At 40.0% G+C, this 13,651-nt stretch overlaps 1 protein-coding gene across 2 annotated transcripts in view; it reads right to left on the bottom strand.

Moving 5' to 3' along the window:
- The window catches only part of TRAPPC8 (trafficking protein particle complex subunit 8), a 1,257,619-nt gene that overhangs the window by 913,851 nt on the left and 330,117 nt on the right, over nucleotides 1-13,651 (bottom strand). For both annotated transcript variants that reach the window (XM_085605699.1, XM_085605700.1), the window contains one exon: nucleotides 12,972-13,065. In XM_085605699.1, the coding sequence (XP_085461825.1) occupies nucleotides 12,972-13,065 (94 nt within the window). The remainder of the gene's footprint in view (nucleotides 1-12,971; nucleotides 13,066-13,651) is intronic.

Here is a 13,651-nt window from a genome sequence, read left to right as displayed (position 1 = left end):
CTTTTTGTTCCAGACAGGGATAATGAAGGATGAACATTTGCCTTCTCAGACACACTAGAGCTTTGGGTTTTGAACTTCACAATTACTTCCAAGTATGCTTTCAACAGGTTTCTTCATTGATAAAGGGTCTGCTGGATACCAGCTAGCAGGAATTAATTTACCAGCAGCCCCACCTAATGCTACTCAGCTTGCATTATCTCCTAAGGCCAGGAAGTATTTCTATAGGTGTTCGGGAACTACACATACACATGGCCTCTTTGGGCATGTTCAGGCCTTCGGAAGGCCCAGGAGACATACAGTGCTGCTGTGCGTTCAGATCATACTGACTCTGGTGAGTTTGAAGGCTCATCCCCTTCAAGAACAATTTAAAACAGATTTACAATGTTTATTCATTTTGTGACAATCCTTACCAAATCTCTCTTCATAATCAAACAAACTATGGAATACTGTCAGGGGGAGAGTAGTAGAATAGGGCACGAACAACAACTGCAAATGTAACTTCAGAGGAAGGGCCCCAATAACAAAAGACCTATACCACTTGCCAGTGGGGAGAAGCCAGCTAATTTCATAACCGACTGCACACTGAAGTTGGTTATACCTTAATTAATATTCTTGCCAATAAGTACCTGGAGGAACATACAACAGGAGCCAAGGATGGCAGAAACTACTGAAGCCAATCAAGAGAACCAAGGAAACATAAAAACCATTTTCTCTGATGGCTTACACACCCGAAGCATAATCTTGATTCATTCTTAGTAAAATCGGGTAACTTGGACATAAAATTAGGCTAAATAGCAATTCTAGATTGAATATTAAACAATAAACTTTTATGTAAGCATTCTGACACCACAGTATTAAACAGAACTGACCATAAGGCAAAGTTCTTCACTTTTGAGTACTGTACCCAGGTTACATCAGCACTAATGAATAAGTTAGATACAGGAATTTCTAAAACCCTGAAGCCAGTAGTACAAGAATTCTTGCTAGATAACATAAAAAAGTAAAAAGTGATGTCATAAATGCAGTAACAAATAATAACTGGCCTAGTAAACTCGTAGACACAGTTGCCCCCACTAAAAAAGGCAGAGCTAAAATCACAGAGTGCAAACACCTAATTCACAGATAAAAAATATTAAAGGAACACGTACAAAGAACAAACAAAATTGGCAAAAGGAACTTACAGAAATGAACTTCATCCACCTAAAAAACGCAAAGAGGTCAGTATAAAATAAGCAATGCTGGAGGAAAAAAGAAAGGTCTCCTGACCATTATAATTGTAGGAAGACAAGCACTCAGTATTTTATAGGATTTTGAAGGCCACAACTAAAATGAGACCATCAAGTGTCAAGTATCCAGAAAAAGATGTGAGAACATCCAGAAATATTTATTTTTTTACAATTCTCACAATGCATGAGACTACTGAAGAAATAAAAAAGCTCCATTACCTTCTCAAGGACAGTCTGGCTTCTTAAAGATCTAACGTGCACTATTCCCTATCCACTTGGAACTCCAAGATATCACTTGTGGAGGTCTTGCAGGGTTCAATTCCGTCCCCAGGGCTATTTAATCCTAATAGGGCCCTGGATAGTCAGCTATCTTTAGGTGGGGCAGATTCTGTATGTATGCTGATGAACACAGCTGATCTTTTCATTTACACAATCAATTAGTCTGACTGCCTCCTCCTTATGCAGCAGTGGAAATAAGCAAATATCCTGAAGCTCTCCTTTAAAGAATAAGGTTCTTATAACCAAGGAATCTTCCCCTTTCTGGGAATCCATCAACATGGCCTACACTAATTGGTCTCACACCGGCCTTTATCAAAGCAGTTCAGAATTTGGTAGCGCATTTTGAGGCAAATGTTTCTTTGGTATCTCAGAGGTCAAAAGCATCCAGCTCCTGTTTTCTGCAGATTAAAACCAATAAGCACGTTCTTCCTTTTACTAAGTCACAGGTTTACATTCAGATTTATCTATGGAAATGCAATCAGTCTACCACTGAAAAATTATTCCATACGTTGCAAATGGTTGTAAATGTGGTGATACGTCAGCTCCTGGGCCAGTTACAAAATGACCAAATATACCCTGATGTTTGTGCATTACACTAATCCCTGTGGAGTATTTCTTTAATACCATGGGAATCACCCATAGACCCATTTATTCCAAAATTCCAGACTCTTTGGCATCAAAATATAGCTGACACAACCCAGGGTGAACGTTTGGCCTTACTCCAAATGACAAGAACAGTAACATTCAAGGCTCCAGCTTTCTCCAAGGTCTAAGCATGGAATTCCATTCCACTTGCTCTGTGGAAAAACATTTATTTCTTTAAATTCAGGAAATAATTAAAACTAGGACTAATCAACAAATAGTATTCATTAGCCTATCTAATAGCCTCTCATGTAATGATCCACAAATCTTACAGTAAATAATTTGTTTTACTGGCTTTAAGCTTCCCCACATGTGTCCCTAGAGCGTCCACAAACTGCTGCTTCGGAACATGTAACATAATATTTGGTTTTAAGGAAATAAAAAACAAGGAGACGGTTATGGTTGTTAACAATTCTAACCCTCACTAAGGATGGTGCAGAAATTGGTCCTTGCCTCAGCTCTGGACTATCTAAAATGCCAACTACACATCTACTAACTGGTGAGAGATAAAAGGGCAGTGGCAAGGCTCAAACTTGAGAAATAAAAAGTACAGTGAGCAGAGGAAAGGAGCGGAGTTGCACAACAAAATTACTTCCCTATTGAATAGACTCAGATGCAGTGCCGGAATTTGCTTGCCTTCCGAAAAATGCTGAAAATATGTTTTTTTTATGTTTAGATGGGGCTATTATACCACCTGGCCACAGATATCTATATTTAACATCATTGCTTCCACCTCCAATTACTATCTGAATCTCTTGAGGACATTACCTTTCGGGGGAAAAGAACAAAGGTAAGTCAGATATTTTTCCCAAAACAGAACCTTTGTTTACAGTGCTAAGAAATAGTAGGGTTTCCAGGTACCTCTGAAATCTATTTTAAACCCAGACCCTTTTTCACAAGACGGCATTAAAAAAAAACAAATTAGATAAACCTCCGGTTGCAAATTTAACAACCTGGAAGGTTATTAATGTTGGCTGACCAAAAAAAACCTGGTTGGGCTTTCCTGACAATTGCTTTTGATTGTGGAATTACCAAACAAATGAAATGAGAAAGAATAAAGAGCTGTTTAATGCAGAAAAGTACTAAAACCTCACCAGCTTTGAGGTTGCGGTGGGCTGTCGCCATTGTAGATTCCTTGCTAACTGCTTACTTTATGTCAATAATAATAATGGTAATGTGATTGTTGGTGAAATCACCGAACTCATAAATGTCATTGGTGAGGCCAAGTGTGACACCACGAGTAGCGGGAGCAGTTGAAAAGTGGCAGTTTTCAAGTGTTTAAAGGTTTGGTATAACAGACACAAAGTCATTCAACTGCGTGCTTCTAATCCAACCTTAGTTATGTAGAGTTGTTTCAGTCAAATTCAAAGGTGCATTAAATACTATAGTCGGTCTCTACAGTGCACAATCTTGAGTAGCAAGCAGTATTTACTGGGTGCACAGCATGGTCTTGGGATTCTCTACACTTTCAATTTATGCGCCACTGACCCCAGTGGAAACAGTCCATGCACAGAAGCCACATGACCAATGCCATGTCCCATTTTTCATCCCAGTTGATAACTGCCGCTGAGCTCTAAGTTATCATTATCTGGTCATAGGGAAAGAGGGTACTATTGGCACTACACACTTAAGAAAGGCACCGATATAGGGATGTTATCCCTTTCTGGGGTAAGGCAGAGGATTTCAAAATGCTTCTCCCGATCCTCTGAATAAGGACAGGGAAAGGAAGTGTGATATTCTCTTTGAGCAGGGGGCACAGGGAGAGAGAGATAAAGATTACATAATTCTCCCTGGCCCTGAAGCAAAGAAGAGAAAAATTAAATAATACTTTTCCCAGTACTCTCGGCAAGGCCTGGAGATGTTGGGAAGTGGAAGACGGCACATTACTTCCTGTCTGTTCTACAACACTGGAAAGCACAGCCTGCTGCTTGTGCGACCCCAAGATATATTCTTAAATATCTGCTTATTTTGAGGATGACAGGCATTTTTTTAAAATCCCAACAATACACAGTGACAAAGCCAGTCCGCGGATGGTTGTAGGAAAAAAATGAATGTGCAGAGGCCAGTCTACTTTTGCACAAGAGAGAAGCAGGTCCTCTTATTGTATCATTAGGCTTTTTCTTCTCCGTCTGCATTTGTGAGCATTAGAAATATTTGGCAATAAAAGGGGATTTTTAACCTTTAAAAAAAAAATATCCTATGCAATTTCATTTTGAATGGGGTAGAATGTTCTTTGTTGCAACATCAGCCAATTTCCTTGTTGACTGTGAAACTTAATGTTTCAGATCAAACATGAAGGAAATAAGATGGATTTTTAGCAAATGTTTCAGAAGTTACCAGCCGATTGTGTAGCTTTCATTCAGTCAATCATTTTTGTTTCCATCTACAAGAATCAGAGAAAGAAAAAAATCTGACTAATGGCTTGGTTCCATCTTTTAAAATTTTCCTGATCTACAGAAGCAGAGTAATGCTGCTAAACCTACTTACACCACATATAGCATGTACCTAGAACTTTTCTCAGACTAGGGCTTTTCTGAGGATGGTGAAAGTCCCTTCAGTAGTTTGAGATACTTGGGTAGAAGGTAAGCAGTGGGCGTTCAAACTGCTAACTAAATTGTACAACTTGACTATTAATTCACAGACTACCATCAGGCACACTTTTTTTTAAAATAACAAAATCCTACTGCATAACTGAAAATTCTCCTTTCCAAAGTGTAATGTACTGACCAGCGATCTTAGTGGCAAGCCAAAAAAGTTAGGATTTCGGTTGCAGCAACAACTATGCGATACAAGGCTTCCACCATTCATCAGAAAAAACTGTTGCAAAGTGAAAATGATTGGGCATAGTGAGCAACCGTGGCGTAAAGGACAATATTGAGTGGGGAGTCCGACTGTGACTAATATGTCTTTCCAAATGGTTATATATACACCCTGGTCTTTGTACCCAACCTTTTACCACATGGTCAAGGGTCCATTGGAGGAGACAGCAGATACAGGGTTCTGTAGACCCCACCAAACACAAACAATTTAAAAACTTCAGCAGGACAGACCCTTCAGACAGACCCTTCAGCCTAACCCCCATGAAGGCCACATGCAAAGTTGTTCTTAGGCCTTGCAGCCAAATTCCACTACACAAGCCTGAAGGCACGAAGGTGGTTGTTTTCAAGCTCTGTGGCCACGCCTCTCATAACCATAAGTGTTATGGGAGGGATTGGTTACTTGAAAGATTGGGTACATAGTCAGGCCACACACTGTGGCCAATTCCTGTAACACATAGCCTAAGTGAGGGTTGGCTTGGCACTTAAGTGGATTAGGCGCAGGGCTGGGCTTTCACCCTTGCACAGCTACAAAATGGAAAGTTGGAGCTTCAGCTTTCTCCAACGGCAAACGGCAGGGTGAGTGTAAGACCTGGCCTGAGGCCAGGCCCACCCATCAACCTGTTCTCCTGCACAGGGTCAGTGGCTGGCAAATTCTTACTGTGCACAGCCAAAGGTTGTGCCTGGTAGAAGTTGGCAATGCAGAGCTAAATATGGCAGCATAAAGTTGGATGCAGTATATGATTAAAGACATTTTTATTTTCTATTGGAAGAGTTCAGATAGATACATCATACTGCCATAAAATCAGCTCATTACAATGAAACAAATATACAAATACACCAAGCGGGCCAGTCCCTGTGCAGTCCTGTAACACCCCCAAAAATGTCAAAGTTACTCATATGAACAGATTTGGCCTGCTTATAATTCTTCTCAAAATTGAAGAAATTTGTTATATGCACCTGAGCGTAGTGCATAGCAATATTTGAAGCCTTTAATCTTCGACTTTTTAGCTTGCCAGTGCTCAAAGGTGGGTGGTATCTCGTACCTCCGGCTTTGTAAAATTAGAGCTCTATTAAAGTGACCAAGAGGTTCTTTTTATCCACGATCCGGATACAAGCGTCTGAAGAATACCCCCAATAAAATGGTTGGACTATTCTGGGCGAAATCAATATTGAGTGTACGTAGGCAGTATTGATTAACGGAAGCCCAGAAATGAACACATTTTTGGACAAACACGTATAATATGGCATCAGCTCCCTTCACCCTCTTTTAAACATCTAAAACAATTTGTCTGTATCAGGGGGTTGATCTTATGCAAGAAATCTTGAGTTCCATTTAATAGCCACTTTGAATAGAATTGCATCCAGCGGAGGTTGGCACCTTTTTGCAAAGAGAAATTAAAATTATTAATCTTATTCCAAACCTCTTCCGAAATCAGCATACCCTCCACTGACTGCCATTTCTGTGTAGCTTTGTTAAACAGGTCTCCTTATTTATAGATTAGAAATGTAGCAATCCAGTAACTAACTGGTCTGTGTATACCAGATTCAATCAGTACTTCCACCAACTCGGACCTGATCTTGATTTTCGTCAAGTCCAATTCTTTGCACAAATATCTGACACGAATAAAGGACCACAGAAGGGCTTTCTTCCAATGCCCGATATCTGGTTCTATATCAGGCCACTCTTTCCAAACATCAATTCTCAAGAAATCCCCCACTTTCGGAGAGCCATTTAACCCCCATTTGTGCGAACAGCACCTGTTAAAAATGGCATGTGATCCTTTAAAAACGTCAGTGAGTTGTGTGGAGCAATTAATAGCAGGTTCTTTCAAAATATTTAAATAACTGTTCTTTGCGTTTTAAAAGGCATTTCGAATGTTTATAACTTTTTTCTGGGATCTTGACAGGCATAAAAAAATTCTCAATTTTATACGCTTTCATGATTAAATCTAAAAATCAATGGGTTTGCGCCCACGGGGGCGGAAAATCACAATGAAAAATGTGCAAAGGTAGTAAAATACTATTCTCTTATGTTTGGGAGTGCCGGGCCGCCTTCTGTTGTCGACCTGTATCAGTACACAGTGCAATCTGTGGAATTGTACAAGCTCACATCAAAGCAGACAAGAAGACCTCGATTTCCTTAAAAAACGTTATCTGCAATGCACAAGGGAGTACGGCAAAAAAACTGAACAGAGGCAATAAAGACATGTGGATCAGCGCGACCCAGCCATTTAGAGATATCGGTAGACCTGACCTCCTGGAGAAGAGTGCTCTACTTTTCTTAGTAAGGGGCAGATAAATCAAAATAAATAAATCATCAACATTTTCTGTTGTAAAAATGCCTACATATCTCTTGGGTTTCAAATTCACCAGTGGGCGGAACTCTTGGGGTAGAGAATCAGTTAAGCAGCTGCACAGAAGAATCTCCTTTTAGACCTATTCATTTTATAACCTCCCACGGACTCCAGTTCACAAAAAGTATCCAAGACTCTCGGCAGGGCGACGTCTGGGTTTTAAAAGCGCTGCCACGTCATCAGCATATAGCTTGATTTTGGCACACCCCTCAGAGGTGGTTAGACACCATTATTTCGAATACCAGATTTAATCATAACCCTCAGTGTTGGTTAGAGACCATTATTTCGAATACCAATTGCTAAAGGTTTTAGACAAATCGCAAATAACAGGGGTAACAGAGGGCACCCTATCTGATGCCTCGGTTTATATCTTAAAGGTGCCAATGTCATCTGAATTTATGAGTCGCGACATAGCCCCCTCGTATGTTTTTAAAATGGCCGAATCAAATTTGTAGGGTAATAAAACTTCAAGAATAATAAGAAGGCTCTTCGAACAGACTAGGTCAAATGCCTTTTCTGCATCTAGTAGCAACACCGGTGTCGGAATTCTTTTATATTTAAAATAGTCTAAAGCTTCAACTAAAAGGTTTGTGTTTGATGAAATTTGCCTACCTAGACTAAAACCACACTGATCTGGGCAGATAACGGCTCCTACTACTTTATTCATTCGATTGGCCAGTAGCTTCATTACGATTTTATAATTTGTATTGAGGAGGCTATGAGTTAATGTTTTTGGGATTCTTATCTTTTTTTAAACGGTCTACGATAGCAGTGTTAAAGGTTGAAGGAATTTTGCCACCCTGCAAAATACGATTGGCAAGTTGCGCTATTTTACATTTCAACAAGGGCAGAATTTTATATATTAAAATTTGACTGGTATGCAGTCTTTCCCACAAGCCTTTCCATTGGCTAAAGACTTGATGATTTCGGCCAACTCTTATGACGTGAACGACGGCATCAAGCCCTGTATCCGATTTTGTTTTAGCCTGAGGAGAGGGAGGCTACTAAGGAATCTACAAAGATGTTCAACATCGGTTTCCTGCCTAGTAGTATAACTCTGTTCATAGTGTTTCCGGAACTCTACCTGAATCTGCCCTGAATCAGTAATAAGAGTCTTAGTCTCCACATTGTAGAGAGCCAAAATATTATTCTGGGACTTCCTCTCCAGAGCATTCTAGGCTAAAAACCTCCTGTATATTCGCTCTCTTCATACACCTTTTTTAGATAGGCACTATTGGTAACATAGGCTTTCTCATAGTAATAATCCTGCATTAACCGTCTCACTTTCCCGAGCTTTTGTGGATTATTAAAGCTATTATTGCCACAGGACTCTTTCATGAGCTTTCTTCTAGCCCTGCTCTAATTCAATTATTCTCTTTGCAAGGCATTTTTTTCTCGTAGCACTCTTAGGGGTGATGCAAGTCCGTAAGGTCGCTTTGAAAGCGTCCCATACAGTTTCTAAGATAGCTGTATGCGGATTGGTCTTAAAATAATACTCACTCAATCCCAATCTCCTTAGACCAATCTGCTTGACCCACCTAAAGGTCCATCCAGCTATTAACTTGTCAGGCAGCATCCCCCACCGCCGAAACGGCTTCTAGGGTATGGTCCAAAAATCTGTTTGGTACATGTATATAATCCCACAGGTCCATTTGCCAAGAATGCAGGAAATAGTCCAGTCTTGCTGCCAATTTATACCGTTCTGAGACACAAGAAAATTCACATCTAGATGGATACTTCTCTCTCCAGCCATCAACCAAATTTACTTCATACAATCAAACATAATTTTGTTGGATCAAGGTTATTCTGCTTTCGGGTACTTGTGGATGAGTCTAATATCGGATTCAGAGGTAGGTTGAAGTCTCCACCCACAATCAACTTTCCAAGAATTGACGACAGAGCCTGAAAAAATTCAGATTGGGGTCGTCAGCAATAGGAGCATAAATTGTATCGTCGGCAAGCCTAACATTATTTATGGTTCCAAACACAAGGTCCCACCTTCCCATTTTATCAGTCTGAAAAAAATGTAAGTGATATTTAAGAAATTTGCTCACATATATGGCCACCCCGCGTGAGCTGCCCTAGCATTTCATAGGCATACAAATCCAGCCCAATTTCTAAACATCGCGAGTCGAGGCCCCCAACCCCTTCCCTGAAATGGGTCTCCTGAAGCAAAACAGTATCTGGGGAGTGACCTTTTATTCAATCTTCAACTACCCTACACTTTCGCCTATTGTTTAGGCCATTAACATAGTTCGAGACTATTTTGAGAGCATCTACTTGTACCTTCATTAAGTTACATTTTCATTCAGACTGTGTCAAAGACAAGGGGGAACCCACATAGGTATAGACACATCATAGACTAAAGTGTTGTTGTTTCTCTCAGCTGCAACTGAGAAAAGGTGCATCTCTGTTAAAGTGCCAGGTGCTAGCTGCCATTTAAAACATCTTGACTTCATCTGAGATGACTCCACTATATCATTGCTAAGCCAGAAAAGTGCTTCAATCGGGAAGCATGAACTGCTAAAGGTCATTTGACAAAGTGCAATGTGCAAACAGGCTCAGATGTAAAAAGTGCATACAAGTGCATAAACAACCATTCACACCTGTCCGTAGCCAGAATGATCAGTCTTGTTATTCTCATCCTCTTTCGATGAAATGCCAATAAACAAAATGCAATGAACAAAAGGTGCTTGCACAATTAAAGACCTTGGACGGCTTCAAAAGAGAAAATACCCCTGAACAAAGTATGAATTGCCAAAGTACTAAAGTGGTTAAAATACCAAATAAACCATTAACCAAAACCGGTCTCTGAGATGGTCCTTGTGAATACATAGCTACACACAGCCTTTACCACGTTTCCCACCATTGAAAGAAAGTATTACGGCTCAATCTCTTAGTTGTCTTATCATATAAACTCTTTCCATTTTGTAAACTTCAGAGACCCAACACCGTGTACCCCCTCCCTTGACAACACCCCCCACATAACCCCTGAGAACCCCCTTTGCTCTAGACCCGCCCTCTGTGTTGTCTCTGAGCCCCGGCCTTCTCCTGTCTGGCACCATGGTTCTGAGACACGGTTTCACCCCTCCCATCCCCCCCAGCTCCCATCCCACCACCTAGAAATATAAGAATTAGTCCACAGTCAGCTAAAAATGTATAGACTCAGAAAGTTCCTTTAGGAGCTCTTTTGTGCCACCTCCTGACAAATTTAAGAATTAGTCCACAGTCTGCCATAAATGAATACATTCTCTGAAAGTTCCTTTAGGACATTTTGTGCTTCCTTTACCATGGCACATCTATGAAATCGCCCTTTATGTAGAGTTTTCATGTTAGCTGGTGGATGAGGGTAGCCTGTACCCTCGCTTGACGAAGTGCTGAAAGTAACGCCTTGAAGTCCTTCCTCCTCTGAGCAGATTCCACCAACAAGTCGGAAAAAAGTCTCATTGAGAACTCATTGTTCACCTCGAATGCTTTCTCCTGGATTGCCTTCCTTAACACCTTCTCTTTAATGTGAAAATCAGCAAAATTTATCAACAGAACACAGGGATATTTAAGATTAGCAGGAAGTTGGGCAGGTATCTGATGTGCATGCCTAATAGTCAAATCCTGCGGAAAATCCAGAAGTACATGTTTTTTAATCAAGTTATTCACACAAAAATAATTGAACCGTCTGCATTCTCCGTGTGCTCTGGGATGCCTGTGATTCTAAGATTCGATCTTCTAGAGTGATTTTCCAATTCTTCCTGTTTCATCTTTAATACTGCCTGCAATTTTTCAATGTGATACACAGTCATTGAGGTCGCTGACGGTTAATCCTCACAATCTGAGAAGCGTTGCTCCATCTCTTCCATTTTATCTAGTGCTTGCAAAATGTTCCCCTCTAAACGGACTATGCGATTTTCTATATGCTTAGCAATTATTTGCTGAGAAACCTTAATTAATGTTATTTCCTCCAGAATCACACATAGGACCCATTGCAGGGCACCAGGAACATTCGGCACTTTCAACTATTCTGGTGGAAGGCTATTCCGCCCATAGTTCGGAAGCACTAAGCATTAAGGCAATATCTCCTGCTCCTATGAATATCTCCAGGCTTGCAAGCCAGAGCCTCAGCCATTAAACAAAGAAAGGCTACTGTTGGTTGTGTGGACTACCAAGCACAGCAAGGGAAGCTTGCTGCTGCAGATTATGGGCTATTGGCTCCACACCCGCGGTCAGAACGCCTCTCTGTGTAGCTGCATGGCGGCTGTGTCCGCGGTCGTCTGTGGTTTGGCATGGGGAGGGGCAAGAGAAGCGGCGTGCAGCAAGAGCATTTTTAATCACTGAAAATAACTTTTAAAGAAATTCCCTTAGGAAAACAGTTACATGCCACCAACGTACTCCTGATAAACTCATTTATGACACTAAAGATGAAATCACAAATTACATAATTAAAGAGACTTTTGGTGATGCATAATTTCACCATTGACATCATCGATGACATCGTTATGGACACACCAGTTCATGAAGTATGCACCAACAAAAGAAAACTATGATACAAAACACAGCATCTCTAGCCAGAATAAGTTAAAGTTGATTAGGCTCTAAACTTAAGGGGAGATGATTATGAAACTAGAACCGTCCTTGGTGTACTGAAAGATCCATGAATGCAAAGACTTGTTTCATGGTATTTGCCAGGTACAAAGAGATCTTGTTCCGACAATGCATTTCAACATTTTGCACAAAACAAAGTTGCTATGCCATGCTTACTGAGTTATGCACTGCGACATTATGCATTGCAATGAAAACACTGTTTTACAGAGTAAGGAACCCTGCCTAGTTGTCACTCTATACCATTACAGTAGCTTACACCTACTGGCATTCCAAATCTAAAAAATGCCCTTATTGTAGGGCCCAACCCAGGGAAGACTAGTTAAACAGAGCCACAAATCTGGTCTCACTTACGACAAGTCAACATAATAATTAGAAAGTGGGAGTAAACAGAAGTTACTCAGAGATTATGTAGAATAGATGTAAAGGTGGGGTACAATCTGAGAAGTAGTGTAGGGCTCTACAGTTATAGCTGGGAATAGAATGACATCCATAAGAATACTTCTTCTGGAAGTGGCTTGTGCAAGATGAAACTCATGACATTTTTATGTCCAACTAAATCAAGTAGAAACAGGAAAAAAAAAAAAGATTTTAAATACATGTAAATTTCAAGTTCGCTGCAGGCCACCTTATGGTATGAATGATGGGCCTTACTCACATTTATTATATATGACACAAATATGAAAAAATATGTTTTGTGGGGGTGAAAAAAACAGAAAAGGCTGCTTACGCTAAAAAAACCACAAAGAAAAAGGGATTAAATATATAAACCACTGAGTTGGCAAAGGTCCTACTTTGGAGTGAACAAGTTTATAATTGCAACTACAACACACAAAGCAGCAGCTTATCTATACTTGGTTTGGGGATCATCCTGAAGACAAGGGTGCCTACGTGTTAAATGATATAGTAAGCAAATTGAAAACCAGCTCCGCATCTAAATTATTTGTGTCATACATTACTACATAAACACTTAAAGTGACAGCAGTAAAGGCTTCGAAAAATAAAATAACATTCAGATTCAACATTTATTGAAATAAGACTATTCTAAGTTTTATAACCTTTGGCTGGGTGCTCTAATCCATCCAGTGAGATCATATGATTTTCTGTACTTTTAGTGTTAATGACTGGATATGGTCCATCTTCAAAGGAGTCCTATAAGAAGAGATTAAAAGGCATCATTAAATAGTACAATAAACAAAATTCTGGCATGAAGCAGATAAGGAAGCACAAGATCAAATTGGTTTCTGGAGTAGACTCTTAAGCATGCTGTTAAGTCTTCCAACATTTTGTCATTGACAGAAAATGCAATATTTTGACATCTTTTCATATGCTTCTGAGATTATAAAGTTGACCTATTGTCACTCGAGAAATTCTGAAGTTTTTCCTTATTTTGTATCTCTGTGCAAATAAGTAACTATTTAATTAGTGATATTACAAGCTTTATTGTTAAATGCCAATTCTACAAAATAAATCATCACTGAAGCAAGTAAGGTAAAGTTCCTTACGTTTTACACAACTGATTTTTTTAGGCAGTGAATAGGGGAGAAATATGGTGACTTGACACTGAGCAAGAGATGGACTGAAGCAAACTCCCAGAAGATGGATCTATCAGTTCGCCTAAATGCATATTTCCCACAATCAAGTTGTCACAAAATTAATATATTGATGGCTAGCACCTTACGAGGGAAGGCATGAAAGTACAGCATATCATACAGTACCAGCAATTAGAAGCCTTGGA

The sequence above is a fragment of the Triturus cristatus genome, chromosome 5_1, assembly GCF_964204655.1.
Source record: "Triturus cristatus chromosome 5_1, aTriCri1.1, whole genome shotgun sequence".
In the NCBI taxonomy this organism is placed as follows: domain Eukaryota; kingdom Metazoa; phylum Chordata; class Amphibia; order Caudata; family Salamandridae; genus Triturus; species Triturus cristatus.
Note: the sequence above shows the minus strand (reverse complement) of the source record. Positions and strands in the feature narration are given on the sequence as shown.